This window comes from Bos javanicus, chromosome 21 (genome assembly GCF_032452875.1).
Source record: "Bos javanicus breed banteng chromosome 21, ARS-OSU_banteng_1.0, whole genome shotgun sequence".
Taxonomy (NCBI): domain Eukaryota; kingdom Metazoa; phylum Chordata; class Mammalia; order Artiodactyla; family Bovidae; genus Bos; species Bos javanicus.
The window spans coordinates 19,352,107-19,369,975 of NC_083888.1; the positions used below are offsets into that span (position 1 = coordinate 19,352,107).

General features: G+C 49.5%; 3 protein-coding genes across 5 annotated transcripts in view; 2 read left to right on the top strand and 1 right to left on the bottom strand.

Moving 5' to 3' along the window:
• Positions 1-15,453, top strand: part of LOC133234156 (myeloid-associated differentiation marker-like) — a 28,561-nt gene extending 13,108 nt beyond the window's left edge. The window contains exon 3 of the mRNA XM_061394376.1: positions 15,169-15,453. The gene's annotated coding sequence lies outside the window, so the exon portion shown is untranslated. The remainder of the gene's footprint in view (positions 1-15,168) is intronic.
• LOC133234154 (myeloid-associated differentiation marker-like) lies at positions 1,873-10,549 on the bottom strand. Of its 3 annotated transcripts, XM_061394375.1 has the most exons (3): positions 10,001-10,411; positions 8,851-8,982; positions 1,873-5,440 (listed from the first exon to the last, which is right to left on the bottom strand). In XM_061394375.1, exon 3 carries the CDS (start codon positions 5,290-5,292, stop codon positions 4,405-4,407), a length of 888 nt encoding a protein of 295 aa, XP_061250359.1. In that variant the 5' UTR covers positions 5,293-5,440; positions 8,851-8,982; positions 10,001-10,411; the 3' UTR covers positions 1,873-4,404. The 3 variants fall into 3 exon arrangements, with proteins under 3 accessions (XP_061250359.1, XP_061250357.1, XP_061250358.1); XM_061394373.1 differs by lacking the exons at positions 8,851-8,982; positions 10,001-10,411 and adding an exon at positions 10,426-10,549; XM_061394374.1 differs by having other exon boundaries at positions 8,851-10,411.
• Positions 13,637-14,934, top strand: LOC133234157 (myeloid-associated differentiation marker-like). Its single transcript, XM_061394377.1, has one exon. It carries the CDS (start codon positions 13,929-13,931, stop codon positions 14,820-14,822), a length of 894 nt encoding a protein of 297 aa, XP_061250361.1. The 5' UTR covers positions 13,637-13,928; the 3' UTR covers positions 14,823-14,934.
• Positions 15,454-17,869: the final 2,416 nt, after the last annotated feature.

Sequence of the window (17,869 nt, forward strand, 5' to 3'; positions counted from 1 at the left end):
CTCATGCTGAACTCTGCTCTAGCCTGTTCAGGCATCCGCATGGAGGTCACTGCCTCCTGCTCTTCTGCTCTCAGTTCTGAAAAGAGCAGGTCAGGGTCCACCCCAGGCAACAGGGAGAAGTGAGAGCTGTGCTTCTCAACACCCTTCGCCTTTCGGTGGTTTCTTCCCAAGCCCTTTAGCTGCCCTACTCTGCTTCTCCAGATTAGTTCCCCAGCCCCTCTTCTCACCATCCACCCCCCACCTTCTCTCTGCTCCGTTGCTTCTGCCATCCTGTCCTGGGCCAGGGGGAGGGTGTGTGTCCCCATGTTGTCCTTCATCTCAGCTCACAGAACACCTGCCCTTGTGCCCTTCTCAAGCCTTCGACATCCTGGGGACAGTCTGCTGCAGGGCAGGAGGCTCCATGAGTGACTCTGCCGTCCTGGGTGGTAGGAACCAGTCCCTGGAGACCGGGATAGACCCAGCAGGATGGCAGCGGGAGGAGAGGAAGAAGGAACAGCCTGTGGGGAGTCTCCAGTGTGTGTGTGGGGTGGGAGGGGAGTGCATCTGGCATGGCAGTCCTGGCTGGGATGTGCTCTCACCTGAGCCTGTGGGAAGACATTGTGCGTCCCCTCCTGCCCCGAGGGGGCTGCGTGTGAACCTAGAAATGGGGAGGATGATGAGTGTGGTCAGGACCTCTGCTCCAAGGCTCACCACCCCCAATGCCTAAGCGGTTGACCCAGGAACAAGTGAGTGACCCCAGACTGATGCTTGTCAGGACTGAGAATGCAGGCTGCACTGCACAGGTGCCTCTCAGCCCAGCTGATGGTGTCTGTGAAGAAACGCTGACCCGTGGGAACAGGTTTGGGGCTATGTCTGGACCATAGGACACCAGGTTGAGCCCTGAACCCTAGCCCACCTCCCCCCTGCCACCTGACTCCTTTCACCTGGGCCATGGACCCTGGCCTGGACGTGCCCAAGGACAGAGGAGTCGTAGTCTGGAAAGCACTGCTCGGAGGGTTGAGTCCCTGGTTTATACACACAAGGCTTTCCCCACTCAAGTTTCCAGCCAGGATAAATCCAGTGTCACTTCCACATGGTGACCTGTCACCCATCTTCACCTCATCCTCATGTCTCCATCTCAACCCTGAGTTCTTGACTGTCCAGGTTACAAGGCCCCAGTTTCTTCAATACTTTCCCCTTATGTGGAACCTGACCCCATTTCCTTCTGCCCCACCACCCACCCCAATATTGGCCTCCTCCTCCCTTCTCTGCTCACTTTAATTTAGTCACATCTGCAAAGATCTTTTTTTTTTCTCCAAATAAATAACATTCACAGGATACAGGAGTTGACAAGGTTATCTCTCCAAGAAATATTTTTCCAGCCTACCAGAGGGACTGATTGTTTTTAAGGAAATAGGTATTTTTAGACTATTTCCCAAGGAGAAATTCAATGAGAAATTCAATAAGAAATTAACAAGAGCAGAAAAGAAATTGCTAGATAAAAATGAAACTGACCTGAATCAACCTGTATGAATTTTTAGTGGACTGTTTCAGGAAAGTCGGTAGGCCAATTTTGTGTCAAAACCTTATTTTCTGTTATTCCCTTATCACCTCGATTAGCAAAAACACTGAAATATCCACGTAGATTGTGTAAAGTTCAAGTGTGGCAAGGAAACAATGTGGAAAAAGATATTTTAGGTAAATGTAAATTCATTAACTAAAGCCCAGATTGCAAATTTAAATTCTGAGAAACAGAATTTGGGGTAATAAACATCACAAGGGACAAGGAGATAGTTTTTGAATTGAGAAAGTAAACAAGAAGACATAACAAGCCCAAACATATATGCATCTAACTATACGGCCTTGGAATATATGAAGCAGAGCAGTCAGCAGAACTTTTTAAAATATGTATTTATTCATTTATTTGGCCTCATCAGGTCTTCATTGCATCACTTGGGATCTTTGGCTGTGGTGCATGGAGTCTCTAGCTGATGCACGTGGGCTCGCTAGTTATGGCATGCAGGCTTAGTTGTTTTGAGACATGTGGAATCTTACTTCCCCAACCAGGGATTGAACCCACATTCCCTGCATTGCAAGGTAGATTCTTAACCACTGGACCACCAGGGAAGTCCCCAGTAGAACTTTCTGCAATGATAGAAATATTCTATACCTGTCTTGTTCAATACAGTAGCCTCTAACAACATGTAGGTATATGGTGCTTGAAATGTGGCTGGTAGGACTGAGGACTTGCATGTTTCAATCTATTTAATTTTATTTAGTTAAAAATTAGGGGACTTCCTTGGTAGTTAAGACTCTGCACTTCCACTGCAGGGGGCACAGGTTCAGTTCCCATTTGGGGAACTAAGATCCCACATGCTGCATGGCTTGGCTAAAATAAATAAATAAAACAAAAGGATATGATTAAAAAAAATTAAATAGCTGCATGCATCTACTGTCCAATATACTGTACAGAAGAATTGGGTTCATGAAGTAAGTAACTCTGAAGTGATAATCACAAGTTTCTTCACATTAATAACCTTTACCCTCTTTCTCTTTATTTCCTGTTCTGACTCCAAAACAGTTGGACCATTCAGACTGTTTGATAACAAGTTAACGTATCTCCTATTTACCTAAATGATGTCATACACTGTCACCGTGATTCACATTTTATCATGCTCTGGGCATTAAAAAGTATTTTCCCCTTTGGGCCTTGTGTCAGTATTTGGATGTTCCTTTGGGTTGAAGTCAAGCAATAGTAAATGACCTTTTGCAAACTTATCATCTAGGTTCCCTTGACCCTTGGCTCCTCTCCAACTGTGACCCTCTCTTTCCCCTTACAGACACTAGCTGCCCCAGGAGAAACCTATATTTACCGTCTTTCGTTCTCTTTCTCTGTCTCCAGTGCACTGGCTTTTGTCCTGAGAACTTCATAAAAAAGCTCTAAGCAAGGCTGTCAATGACTTTCAAATGGTCACATGCAGTGGACACTTTTCAGTGCTTATTTCATGTGATCTCTGCAGTATTTAACCAAAAGTTTATGTTTAAATTTCTCTTGTCTTTCATTAAAATGTTAATTTTATTTCAATGCTTCTTAAGATTTGCCTGCCATGGAGACTACCTCCTGGGAATGCCCCCTGCTCCACCCCACCTGCCCCTGGGTGAAGATCACATGCTTCATCCCAGTCCAGGAGACAGTGGCAGCAGTGGGGGGCCTTCCCCTGCGCCTCCCTCACAACTCCACTTTCCTGGCACCTCTAGCCCTGGTGACACTAGGGTGCTGTTTTGAACGCTGGGGCAGGAGGGCCACATCGCTGCCCCTCACCAACGCTGCAAACAGGTGTCTTCAAGATCCTGGGGTTCTTCACCAGCTTCTTTTTTTGATTCCCTATAGAGTAGTTGGGATGGAAGGCATTCACCCCTGGCTTCCTCTAAGATACCCTCTAGGCAGCAGGTGTTTAGTGAGCCTGCAAAAATTCTGGAGCCAATCTCAAAGGGGCTGAACATCAGGTGGGGCCCTGGAATCCAGGGTCTCTGTTTTAAGACTTCTGCCCGCTGGAAATAATTAACCTCTTGAGATTTTTTTTTTTTTTAATTGAAGGGAGGGCACACTGTACACCCGCCTTCCACTCAGATAATTGAGGCCCAATGCCTAGTTACCCCGGAGAAGGCAATGGCACCCCACTCCAGTACTCTTGCTTGGAAAATCCCATGGACGGAGGAGCCTGGTAGGCTGCAGTCCATGGGGTGGCAAAGAGTCGTACACGACTGCAAGACTTCACTTCCACTTTTCACTTTCATGCATTGGAGAAGGAAATGGCAACTCACTCCAGTGTTCTTGCCTGGAGAATCCCAGGGACAGGGGAGCCTGGTGGGCTGCCGTCTATGGGGTTGCACAGAGTCGGACACGACTAAAGCGACTTAGCGGCAGCAGCAGCAGCCTAGTTACCCATGCCACCCCCAAACTCACACACACACACCAACTAAGGCACTGCCAGGGGTACAGACTTGCTTTGGCAACGAGGCCCCTCCGGATGTCCAGGGTGTGAACAGCCACACAGTGAGGTGTGTGCTGTGAAGTCAGCACCTTAAGAGGTGGGAGGCGGTGGTGGGCAGAGAAGGAAGGAATCTGATCTTGATGGATCAGCAGGAAAATGGGGAGAGGAGGTCAGGACATAGGAGACCAAGGATGATCAGAAAAGGGGCAAAAGCAGAAAATGTAGAAAAGATGAGAGAAGCAAGAGAAAGACAAAACAGGGTGTGAGCAAACACATAAAACAGGACAAAGAGCATATGGAGAGAAGGAAACAGAAAAGAGAGAGAGATGAACGGGGAAGGATGTGAGAAGGGGAGCCAGGAAGATGACATCAGAGCTCAGTATAGAAACCTCCATTGACAAGAGGGCTGATCCTCAGTCCTTGACAAAACCTAGCGGGCTGAGATCACCAGGTCGGCCACATAAATCAGCAGGTTGATGGCTGTCAGGATGGCCACAGCCTGTCGATGGTCCCTGCGGCTCCAGCGGCTCCAGCGGTCGGTGAGCCTCAACATGTACAAGACCCAGAATCCCTTGGGCTTGCCCTCAATCTCCTCATCTACTGGGTAGAGCCACCAGAGAACCAAAGCAGTGGAGTAGAGGAGGACGGAGAGCAGGGTCAGCTGGATGGGCAGCCTGTACTCCCAGCTGCCCAGGTTCAGCAGCGTGGCCACAACTGCCTGGATAAAGCAGATCCAATAGATGGCCAGACACCACTCGTGAGCTGGCTCCTTCGGGTGCCGGGAGGTGTTGCAGATGAAGGTGAAGATGACACAGGCCACAAACATCTCCAGCACCTTCAGCACGCCCTGTGTGGTGTACACAGCGCAGGTGAGGTCTTTGAGCTTGTTGCAGTTCCACGTGCAAGACAGTTCTACACCATAAAGGAAGCACGTAATGTAGGTGAATGATAGGGCAGCGTTGACGCGGTCTATGAAAGGTTCATAAGGCAAAAACCGGTGTCTCCGGATAGACTGGACGACGAGTAGTGAGAGATAGACGTGGGCGGCGAAGCAGGCATCTGTGAGGGGCATGTGGTACGAGAAATGAAAGTGGGACTGGATATAACATAATTCAACTATGACTATGATGAGGCTTATGGGCAAAGAGAGGAACCAGATGAGCATGGCCCAGATATTTACGTCCCCGTAGCCCCTCTTCCGAAAGCCAGAAGTCACCAGCCAGAAGGCCATACAGCTGGAGAACAACTGCAGCAGGCGGAAGCAGAACCACACCAAGGCCAAGTAGTCCTGGTCTGTGGATGTGGACCTGGTGGCCATGGTGCTGTGATGGTCAGACAGGTCACGGTCACTGGTTGTGGCAGTGGTCCTCACTGAAGATCCACCAGAGAAAGATCCAGATCCGGAGATGGATTGAGTCAGATGCCTGGAAACGACCCAGGGCCCTGTGAAGGCTGAGGCTCAGGACCTGTAGAATTAGAATCAATGACTCAAGACACTTGGGTAACAGCATAGCCACTCCAGAATGATTCTCCCCACACATCACTGGTGGCTTTTTCAGGAGACTTGTTTTATCCTAAACTCACAGCTAGACTGAGGGTGGCATCAAAACTGTGTATATATTTTTATCTCTTTGTGCTGCTGCTACTGCTTCTAAATCGCTTCAGTCGTGTCCGGCTCTGTGCGACCCCATAGACGACAGCCCACCAGGCTCCCCTGTCCCTGGGATTCTCCAGGCAAGAATACTGGAGTGGGTTGCCATTTCCTTCTCCAATGCATGAAAGTGAAAAGTGAAAGTGAAGTCGCTCAGTTGTGTCTGACTCTAAGCAATCCCATGGACTGCAGCCTACCAGGCTCCTCCATCCATGGGATTTTCCAGGCAAGAATACAGGAGTGGGGTGCTATCGCCTTCTTTGTGTTAGATACCATTATTTAAAGGAATATAGAGTATGCTTCTCCTTTTCTACAATCACAAACCTTCATGAGTCTCAAAACTGAAAAAGAATTAAAAAAAAAATAGTTTGGTAGCAAATTTTGACCTGAACAGACCTGAGACAATTAACAATTTTTGTTTATTTCAATGAAAGTGAATGTTCAAAAGTACAGCTGCCAAAATGAATGTGTTTGATCACAAATTGTTTTTAGACACCAGTGGGGTGTGATGTCACATAGAGTAGATGTACCGTGTTACTAGTCGGAAGCAGAAAGTTTCTGAATTCAGAAGCATATCTGTCCCAAAGGGACTTCAGAAAAAAGATTATGGATTGTAGTCTTTTGGAGGATGTGTCCCGGCCTGTCCTCCCTGCAGCATCACTAGAAGGAGCTGCCATCTGAGGGGACACAGCTTCAACCACAGAAGGGCAGTTTCAGGGGTGAACAGGGAGGAGCCATGAGGTAAGAGCACGGCCGTGGGAACAGAATGACATGGGAAGTAGGGACTGTTGTGAATCCCCTCCACCCATTTTTGTCTCAACCTGTGACTCTTCCCCACTGGGGAGGGGATATCTCAACCCAGCGTGACTCCAAGGACGAGTGTCTTGGAGAAATCACAGAACAAATTAACATAATGTTTGGCTCATAAGCTCCAAAGCAGCCATCCATGCGCCAGTCTGGAAAGATCTAGGAGTAGTCCTACCTGTGTGGGTTTTCCTGGCCTGGGAGACTGGTTAGCAGCTTCCAAGCAGGGAAGAAGGGATTGGAAATGAACAAGGATGCTGTGTCTGATGCTGATGGGGAGTCTTCCAGGGCATCTCAGGGAGGGACTTAGGATGGATGGATGATCACCCCCTTTTAAGGGCAGGAGCTGAAAGAGGAGGCCCCTGCAAGACCCCTGGGAGGGGCCAGCCCTGAGAATGCTCCCGGGACTTGGGGGGAGGGGGGTGCGGGGGGCAGAGTGGAGATGACTGGGGGGACCCCAGGGTCCCAGTGGCGCTGAGGCAGCCCAGTAGGGGTCTTCTGACCCAGAAGGGATGCAGGCATGGAGCCAACCTTCCCATGGAGGAGGGGCCTGGCCCGGAACTGAGACAGAACAGGGACCTGAAGGGGTTTCAGGGCTGTGACAGGGACACGTGGCCAGAGTGGCAGGGACCCTGGAGACCACGGAATTGCCCAGGTCACCTGCCCAAGACAGTCCCGCCAGCCAGGGCTGCAGTCCTGCTCACACAGGGGCTCCTCCAGGGTCCAGTGTTGGGGGAGTGTGCCTCTCCCTGCCCGCCCCCTCCTCAGGGACAGCTGCCCTGTTTCCAAGGGACTATTTGCTGAGAGGCCCCCAGGGCGGAAGGGCCAGCACCCTGAGCCCCAGCCAGCTTCCTGCCATCAGGGGCCTTATCATCTTTGCTGATAATAAACCCTGGGACAAGCTGAGGCTAGAAAGAGAAACACAAAACAAAGCCTGAGAACCTTCCTGGACTCACAAAGCTCCTTGAGCCCCAATCACCAGTGGAGCCCTGGAGCCTGCTGGCCTCCCAGTGGGCACTGCCAAGGGTGGGGAGGGGCACTGGCGTGAGGAACGCTGGGGGTGTCATGCTCTCTGTACCCCAGTTTGATCCTGGCTTAATTACCTGAACTCACCCTGAGATTCCACCTAAGACTAAAAGACAACTTTGGATCCTTCTCATGTCACAGAGGGAGGGCTGGGGAAGGAGAGGATGAGGTTCTTGCTGTGTGAGCCTGGGTCAGGCCTGTGCCCTCTCTGGGCCTCAGTTCCCCGACCTGGAAATCAGCAGCTTTGCCTGAGTCTCCCCAGCAGCCCCTCCTCCACTCTAATCTGTGATCCTGGACATGGTGCCCCCGTCGGAGTACAGCCTGGATGTGGCTGAGCCTTGCCTGCCCAGCAGCCAGACGTGTGGACTGGAAGACAGGGAACCAGGAAGGTCATGGTCAGGACAGAGGAAGGAGGAGGACGTGCCAGAAGGGCAAAGAAGGTAGAGGGGAGAGATTGTGGGAGATCCCTCAGAGCTGGATGAACCTGGGCAAGTTACTCACCAGAGCCTTAGTTTCGCCGTCTGTGCAGGGGGCTTTAGTATCTACTTTACATTAATTAAATGTATGGAAGCATGTGAAGGGCTTATCAGAGCCCTGGTGCATGGCACACTCAACCCATGCCATTTACCTGTCCCCCTCCCCCTCACAAAGGACCCAGAAGGCCCTGGCCCCACTCTGGACATCAGCATATGCAGCTTGATTTGCTGCAGATCAGGGGCTGCAAACCAGCTTGGACTGGAGGTGGTCCAGGGATGTGTTTGGTTTCCCTTCAGAAAGCGATGGTAGAGAATCAACATTATTTTTTTCCTCAAGTGTTTGGTAGCTGCACAGTGCTCCAATTTCACATGAAAATCCAGATTTCCAGCTCCTTTTCAAGCCTCAGGAGATCCAGTTTCACTGGGCTGCATTCCCTAAAAAGGGGGTCACTGGAGCTGAGCAGCTGCTGTCTCCTTTATATTGTTTTCATTCTCCGTTTAATTTTCTATATTTTCTTTTTCTCATGTATAACTGAACTGACAAAAATTAGGACTATGATCATCTCCCATGTGCCTGTTTCCCCTCTTGGGTGTGGCCAGGCTTCCTGCCTGCTCACAGAAGCATCTGCCCCTCCATTCAGGGAGCATCCATGTCCTCAACCTCATGTACAGCCTTCAGCGCATTTCACATGCTCTGACATCACATTTGGACATGTGTGTACATATATGCACACAAGTTTATAAGGCATATCTGTATATCTTTTTCAGTTTTATACACATGAGACCGTGTCATGCACACGGCATCTTGCTTTTTAACCACCCTTTTGAGGTGCAGCTGGTCCTTTCCAGGGGCCCTAGTCCTCTCCATCCCCTTTACTTATTTCCTTCCCTCCTGGCTCCTGCGGGTGTTTGGACTGACCTGCCTTCTCTAGATCAGTTGACCCTCCCCTGTGAGTCTCAGACACTGGGGGACACAGGATATGACCAGGGGTCCTGGGATCCACATGACCACCATGCTCTAGAGTAGGAGGTCAGCAAGCTTTTCTGAAAACTTAAAAAAAAAAAAATATGACAAAGAATTTATTTTTCATTTCTGGAAATTCATCTTGAATATCTAGGGCTACTGCAGCAAATCATCACAAGCCTGATGGCTTAAAACAGCAGTGTATTCTCTCACAGTTCTGGAGGTCAGAGTTTTGAAACAAGGTGTCAGCAGGGCTGCTCTGTCTCTGATGCCCCAGGGAAGGGTCCCTCTTTGCCTCTTTTAGCTTCTGGAAGCCCCTTAGCCATGTTACCCAACTCGGGCTTGTCTGCTTATCCCTCAGGAAGCCAAACATTGAGACACCAGTGTCGGGAACAAGGTGCTGCACCCCCACTGTGAACCCGATCATCGCCCATGTCTGTGCATCAGCCTACAACCGGGGGCGGGGTCGGAAAAAATACTAATGAACGTTTCTACCATTTTTTCTGGATCACCTGTGTACGGAGGACTGGTGTTTTTATGGTTTAGTAGGTTTGAGGTGGAAAACAAAATCCAATGATGGCCAACTGGCTGTCCTCTCGCACTCAGACCTCCTGCAGAGAACTGTCTTGTTGGAAATCTACCCTCTCCCTCCCCCTCCCCCTGTAGTGGACACACCCTGACCAAACCGAGTGTCCTGTCAGGTCTTAAAGGAAGAAACTATTTCAGATCCTTTTTTTCTCATGCTGGGCAGGGGGTGGGGTGGGGGGGTGCCCCAGGTTAGAACTCCCCTGGTGTTAGAACAATAGAACTCTTCTTCCATCCAGAGACTGGGGGAAGGGAGCGCAGACCTAGGCAGCCCCTGCCTGGAGCATTAGGATAGGAACCACAGAGGTGGGGGAAATTCAGATCCATAAGAAGCTGATCCCCTCTTTTCCCTCCCTCGCCTGCAAAGACTCGTCTGTAAAGGGGGCAGGCTTTTCGCAGTTTAGTTTCCCTTTTGCCTTTAATTTAGTGCCCTTGTTGGAAGAATTTTGCCTTTCAGTGCCCTGTTACTGTTACTATGGAGTAACAGGAAGGCCTGCACATGGAGTTCCCTCCCACTTACCAGATCTTTGACAAATTAGTTCTAAGTCCAAATAGTGGAGGAATTTAGAGACCCATTCAGGGGCCACCATTCTTCAGAATCGAAAGCAAACTGGGCCAGTCTGTATTGCAATTAAAAAAAAGACTTTTTTAAAACAAGGTCATAGCTCTAGTTTTGCCAACCTGCCAGGAAGTGTCCAGTGGACTTCTACAAAGTCTAGAAGTCCACTGGATGGATGTAGGCCCCCCGACTTCACTTCACCCACTCCCCTGGAACAGATTACAAACAAACATGCAAATTCCTCTTGGGTAGAGACTGGTACAGAGTCACAGAAAAGCCAGGTCCCACTCCTGTTCTGTCCAAATTGACCCCAAAGTTCCAAAGGGCAAAGAATATTCCCAAACAGGTGGGAAGGGGGCTTCCAAGGTACACACCCCTCTACTCACTCAGTCAACAGCTCCGCAGCTCCTTCAGAGGCCAGTTTCCTTCTCTCAACAGAAAGTGAAAGCAGGCTGTGAGGAAGTGTTAGGGGAAGCACGCTGACTGAAACCGCCCACCCTGGCCAGGCACTACCCACCCTGGCCAGGCACCATAGTAACCATTTCCGTGAGTTGTTTTAGGACAGGAAGTCCTGGTAAGGAACAGGAAACTAATAAGCCTCCATCAACCAGAAGAGTTCAGGAAAGGTCAAAAGGAGGCACCACCTGTCCGACCACCTCCCAGAATCCTTCTCTCTGGCATCCGTCTTGCCTGAACAAGGCACCACCAGGAAGGACTCTGAGTCAGAATGATTGGCTAAAGACCACCCGGAAACTAATCCCATCACCCTAAAACCCGAGACGGCGAGCCATGTGACAGAGCAGTTCTGGGTTCCCTTACCCTCCTGCTCTCCACCCGGGTGCCTGCCCTTTCCCAATAAAATCTCTTGCTTTGTCAGCGCATGTGTCTCCTCAGACAATTCATTTCCAACTGTTACACAAGAGCCCAGTTTCGGGCCCTGGAAGGGGTCCGCCTTCCTGCAACAGAAGGACTCGGGAGGGACAGGGCAAGTTCGGAAACTAACACATTTGGCAGCTACTGGCACATCCCTGTAGATCCTCGCTGGGAGCAACTGGCACCTCGACCTTCTCAGAGGCACCACCCTTGTCGCCCCCGGAGGAGGGGGAGGGGCCGGAGCCCCAGGGACATGACTGCTGCCTGGATGGCCAACATTGTCACCCAGCTCAGAATAAGAACTCAGTATTGAGAAACAAGTGTTGAGTAAAAGAAAAGTAGCTTTATTTTAAGGAAGATGCAACCGGGGGAGAAGTCAGACCACTGTGCAAAAGAACCAGCTCGCAGCACTCCAAGGTTGAGCCGGAATTTATACAAGGAGGGAAACAGGAAAGGGATGCAGGCTGTAGGCTGCATTGCTGGAGGTGCTCTGTGCTTCTATTTTTAGAGACTTTACATTAACCACGAGATACCTTTCTGGCTTTTAAACTTGAGTTGTCCTTACATTGTCCAGATCAGTGGGTCATTATTCTACAGGTCACTGGTCATATATTTCTAGAGAAAGAAGAACTAAGATAGAAACAGACAAAAACAGGCAGATCCACACAGTCCATTTTTTGGACTGATCAAACAGATCAATACAGATAAAAACAGTCCATCAAACTCTGGAGCTGTGTTTAACTATTCATAAGACTTTGGCTGTAAAACAAGCAAGGTTTTACCTCTGTTGATAGTGTCTGACCATCACCATCACTATGGCAGGAAGCTGCTGGGGATCAGGGTGCTGGCCCTTCAGCCCTGGGGGCATCTCAGCAAATAGTCCCTTGGAAACAGGGCAGCTGTCCCTGAGGAGGGGGCAGGCTGGGAGAGGCCCCACTCCCCCGACACACTGGACCCTAGAGGAGCCCCCGTGTGAGGCAGGACTGCAGCCCTGTCTTGGGCAGGTGACCTGGGAAATTCCATGGTCTCCAGGGTCCCTGCCACTCTGGCCACGTGTCCCTGTCACAGCCCTGAAACCCCTTCAGGCCCCTGTTCTCCTCTCTCAGTTCCAGTCCAGGCCCTTCCTCCATGGGGAAGGTTGGCTCCATGCCTGCATCTCTTCTGGGTCAGAAGACACCTACTGGGCTGCCCCAGGGCCACTGGAACCCTGGGATCCCCCCAGTCATCTCCACTCTGCCCCCTACCCCCACCCCAGTCCCAGGTGCAACCTCAAGGCTGTCACCTCTTAGGGGTCCTGCAGGGGCCTCTTTCAGCTTCTGCCCTTAAAAGAGGGCCGATCATCTGTCAATCCCCACCCTGTCCCTGGGATGCCCTGAAAGGCCCCCCATCAGAATCAGACACAGCATCCTTGTTCATTTCTAATCCCTTCTTCCCAGCTTGGAAGCTGCTAAGCAGTCTCCCAGGCCAGGAGAATCCTCACTCAGGTAGGACTACTTCTAGATCTTTTCAGACTCACATCCGGATGGCAGTTTTGCAGTTTAAGAGTCAGACATTATATTAATTTGTTCTGTGTTTCTTCAAAGACGTTCCACTTTGGAGTCATGCTGGGTTGGGGGGCTCCCCTCCTCAATGGGGAAGAGTCACATGTGAAGGCAAAATTGAGGGAGCGGATTCACAGCAGTCCCTACTTCCCATGTCATCTCATGTCCCCACAGCCTTGGTCTCACCCCAGGGCTCCTCCCTGTTCACCCCTGAAGCTGCCCTCCTCCGGGTGGGGCTGCGTCCCCTCAGACGGCAGCTCCTTCTAGTGATGCTGCGGGGAGGACAGGCCGGGACACTGTGTCTTAGTTTGCTGTGGAAAGAGGCCGTGGCCCTGAAGGCATGTCCCGGGTCCCAGAGCCCTGAGGCTTGGTCCTGGCCTCCCACCCACGGGCCCTGCTGACATGTGGGCTGTAGAGTGAAGTGCTCAAACCACAGCTTTGGCATTGCTATCTGGGTTCCCACTCCTCAGCTTTTAACCTCAGGGAATTCGAGTCCTCCAGCCTTAGTTTTCTCATTTGTAAAATGGGGTTAGCAGTATAATCTACAGTCTCTTTTCTACAGTCTCAATTCTGGAGTCAGAGTTGAGATATGCTCCAGAATTCAGAGATTTTTAGCACTAGACAGATAACCTGGTGCATCCACTGTATATGACATAACACTGAAAGCTCTTTGCAATTAAACACATTAGTATTTGTGCAACTGCCTAAATTGAACTTTCACACTAAGTGAAATAAATGCATGCATGCTTGCTAAGTTGCTTCAGTCGTGTCCGCTTCTTTGTGATGCTATGGACTGTAGCCGCCCAGGCTCCTCTGTCCATAGGATTCTCCAGGCAAGAATACTGGAGTGGGTTGCCATGCTCTCCTCCAGGGGATCTTCTCAACCCCAGGATCGAATCTGCGTCTCCTGAGGCTCCTGCATTGCAGGCAGATTCTTTACCCTTGAGCTACGGGGGAAACCCCAAGTGGAATAAATAAAGATCATTAATTATCTCGTGTATGTTTAGGTCAAATGCTTTTACCAAATGAATTATTTAATACTTTAATTTTCAGAGCCTGAAAGGCTTGGGATGTCAGATAAAGCCCATCCTACTCTGTGTTCCTGTAGATAATGACACAATTTAAAGGGCAAAAATATGTTCATGGTTTGAAGCCAGACCCAACCCAGCTGGGAGTTTGGGGATAAGACAAGTCTCCTGACAAGGCCAAGGCTGATGGGTGGTGAGAACTCTTCTGGAGCAGCTGTGCTGTTACTCGAGTGTCTGAGCCATTGGTTCCAACTCCACAGATCCCGAGCCTCAGCCGTCACAGGGCCCTGAGCCTTTCCCTGGCAACTGACTTAATCCGCCTCTGAAGCTGGATCTTTCTCCGGCGGGTCCTCAGCCACGACCACTCTCATACTGAAGGTGAAGGTGACCTGCATGACCATCGTGACCTCCATGTAATCATCCTGAGGCCTGGACTTCTGGGCCATCATGGGCTACTTCCTGCGAACACTGCAGCTGCTCTCCACCTGCGTGGCCATCTCACTAGTGGGCAGCCTGGACAGCTGGACGGTGCCCACAAGTACCTGGTCCTTTGTTATCTTGTGCTTCTGCTTCGTGGTGACCTTCATCATCCTCATAATCGAATCACTGGCGCTTCATTACTGCTTCCCCTTCTCCTGGGGGGACTTTCTCCTCTGCCATGCCTGCTACCTTGCCCTCTTCTGCCTCTTGGTCTCCATCATTTACCCCGCTACCTATGTCCAGTTTTTGTTTTACACCCCCTCCTGGGACCACGCCATCGCTGCTACTGCGTTCTGCTTCATTTCCACTGTGTCTTATGCCACCGAAGCAATCTGGATCTTAGGTTGGCCCCAGACAGGTGATTTCACTGGCTATACAGGCAGCTTGCCATTCCTCCTCAAGATGCTAGAGACACTGGTGGCCTGTGTCATCTTACCCTTCATCAGCAATCCCTACCTGTACATGGACCATCCATTGCTGGTGTCGTGCGTGGCCGTGTACTCCATCTGCTTCATCCTGGGGATCGTGACCATCCTGTTGAACCTGGCTAACTGTGAGAACCGGCTGCCCATCTCCTCCTCCGTGTTCCATCTGGTGCTGAGCCTGCTGTCTGTCCTTCTCTACATTGGTGCTCTGGTCCTCTGGCCACTCTACCAATTTGATGAAAAGTTTGGTGGGCAGCCCGAGAGGTCCAGGGATGTGAGCTGTCAACATAGACTTACCAACTATGTATGCGTCTGGGACCAGCGACTGGCCGTGGCCATCCTGACAGCCATCAACCTGCTGATTTACGTGGCCGACCTGGTGTACTGGGCTTGCCAGGTTTCTGTAGGGACTGAGGACCAGCCCGGGGACTCCTGATCACCTCTGCTCACAGGAGGTATCTTTACCAAGCTGTGACATCCTCTTCCTGGCTCCCTCTCTCTCTCCTCACATCCTTCCCCATTTATCTCACTCTCCTTTCTGTTCCCTTCCCCTCTTCTGCTCTGTCTCCCTCCTGTTTTCTCTGGTTTTCCACATTCTGTTTTGCCTCTTTCTCTTGATTCTCTCATCTTTTCTACATTTTTTACTTTTTGTCCCTTTTCTGATCATCCTTGGTTTTCTCATCTCCTGTGTCCTGACCACCTCTCCCCATTTTCCTTCTTCTGATCCATCAGGACCTGAGACCCCTTCCTTCTCTGCCCACCGTCCCCTCCTGCCTCCTAAGGTGCTGACTCCACAGCACACAGCCCTCTGTGCAGCTGTTCACACCCTGGGCCTCTGGAGGGGCCTCATTGCCAAAGTGTGTCTGTCCCCCTGGGGGTGCCTTAGTTAGTGTGTGGGGTGGATTTGGGGTGTGATTGGTAGCTAAGGATCAGGCCTCACTTCAACCTCATGGAGGGGGTGGTACACTGCACCTTTCCTTTAAGTTAAAAAAAATAAAGCTCTGGAGATCAATAATTTCCCTTAGGCAGGAGTGCTAATGCAGAGACTTGGATCCCTAGGCCCTCCTTGGGGCTCCGTCCCACCTGAGATTGGCTCTGGAATTTTTACTGACTTACCAAAACCCACTGTCTATAGGCCTGTGGACAAAAAAATATTGTGAATCATTTCTGCAAACAGTCAAGCCTTCAGCCACTGCAGTAGCCCCCACATGGGGGCAGCCCGAGGGGAATTCACGATGGAGAAAGACAGGGCACTGGCTGTAGATCGTTACGATGCATAAGAAAGGAATGATTCTAATGCACTCAGACTCCTGCACCTTCTGGTCCTGAGAAAAACACTAAACCTCAAGATGTCTGTTTCTGTGATTAGGGATAATCCTTTGATGTTTGACCACATGTTTCCTTTCTTTTTTTTTTCAGCAAAAACTCCCATGTATCCTGGCCCCCTCTCACCTCTTTGGAACAGTTGTGCAGCGTGATCTGTGAGGTGTCTCCCAAGCTATAGTCTCCAGTGAGGTCTCCAAATAGAACATAACTCACAACTTAGATTGTGAGGTTTCTTGTTTATTCATTTCCCTTCAGTTAGCAGATTTGGTGACTGATGAAGGAGGAACCCAGGGCAGACTTCTCCTAACTCTACAAGGCACTGGAGGTTGGGTACCTTTTGTGCCCATCTGCCTCCTCAGAGCGTCCAGATGACTATGGGGGAGGTTATTGGATCGCCTGTTATTGGGTGATGGTGCAAAGTTTGATTTGGCGCTATTAAACTCTTCCCTGGAGGGGTAGGTGATCCTCGGCACTTAGTTCAAGAAGCAGTACCTGGGCTATTCTCAGGAGAAAGACACTAGGAAGATTTTGCTCAGTGGAAACACATTGAGTGAAATGAAATGAAATCCATATTTTAATGGCAAGAGGAGAAAAGATTAAATATAAAATTTTCCTTTCCCTGTTTGGGCCTCCTCCCTCCCCTCACTGGGTATTGTGCATCTGCATTAACCACGCCTCCTAAGTAGATAACATTCCTTCTTTATCATATCAAGGATCACAGCTTCTTAGGAGATAAACTTTCTTCTCCTAAGGGGGCCACAATGACCTGTACGCACCACACACTTTGTTGAGCTGATCTGGATCATGTTAAGTGTCAGTAATACCTCGCTTGATGGATAACCGTTTGTCCCAAAAGTAGAACTGTGCTTTGACCTCCTGGGTAGAACATTCGCAGAGTGTTCTGAAAGACTGTCTCCTAGGTTATAATTCCCAGACTGGCCCAAATAAAATTTTCCACTTGTTTCTTAGACTGTCTGTCAATTAATTTTTTTCATCACAATGGGTTATTTTCAGATGAAAGACACAGAGAAGTGCCTACAGAATTATATCTACAATGTCTTGCTTAATTGGAAATTAAAGGAAACATCACCCCAAAATGGCCGAATTGGTGTTCACTGGACTTTGCAAAATTAATTAGTTTTGCATGTGCAGCAAGAAGAACCAGCTTGATAAAATATCTTTTTGGAATTCTGACCCTAAAGGATCAAAAGCCCTTTAGAGGGATCTTGCATTTCTCTTCCTGCATCTTTGATATGTAAACATACCTGATCTTCTGAGGCTTTTTTTCCCCCTGTATATTAAGAGTTTCCTATATTTTAAGAGTCTCTACCATCCAGAAGGAGCACATGGCAGCCAGTCAAATAGATTAGAATTTTAAGGAGATTTTTTGGTCTGGCTGTGTCACTCGTAGCCCGTAAGTGCCCTTTGTCACCTTCACCTTCGAGGTATAGGTATCTGCCTATACAATGAAAGCCCTTTACTTTTTTAGACTATTTTTGAAAGAAAGCTTTCTAGGTCTTGTGAAGGCTCTATCCTCTTTTTGGGGCACCTCTTGTATCTTCTTGGTTTGAGTCACTATCAAAATTACTACTCATCAATGGCCAAACGACAACAGATTTTATTTTCTTGGGCTCCAAAATCCCTGCAGATGGTGACTGCAGCCATGAAATTAAAAGCCGCTTACTCCTTGGAAGGAAAGCTATGACAAACTTAGGCAGCATATTAAAAAGAAGAGACATCATTTTGCTGACAAAGGTCCATATGGTCAAGGCTATGATTTTTCCTGTGGTCATGTATGGGTGTGAGAGTTGGACTATAAAGAAAGCTGAGCGCTGAAGAATTGATGCTTTTAAACTGTGGTGTTGGAGAAGACTCTTGATAGTTCCTTGGGTGGCAAGGAGATCCAACCAGTCCATCCTAAAGGAGATCAGTCCTAAATATTCATTGGAAGGACTGATGCTGAAGCTGAAACTCCAATACTTTAGCCACCTGATGAGAAGAAGTGACTCATTTGAAAAGACCCTGATGCTGGGAAAGATTGAAGGTGGGAGGACAAGGGGGACAACAGAGGATGAGATGGTTGGATGGCGTCACCAACTCAGTGGACATGAGTTTGAGTAAACTCTGGGAGTTGGTGATGGACAGAGAAGCTTGGTG

What these genes read in the sequence shown, in the direction of transcription:
- LOC133234154 (XM_061394373.1), bottom strand. Translation starts at nt 5,292, where the DNA reads ATGGCCACCAGGTCCACATCCACAGACCAGGACTACTTGGCCTTGGTG.
- LOC133234157 (XM_061394377.1), top strand. Translation starts at nt 13,929, where the DNA reads ATGGGCTACTTCCTGCGAACACTGCAGCTGCTCTCCACCTGCGTGGCC.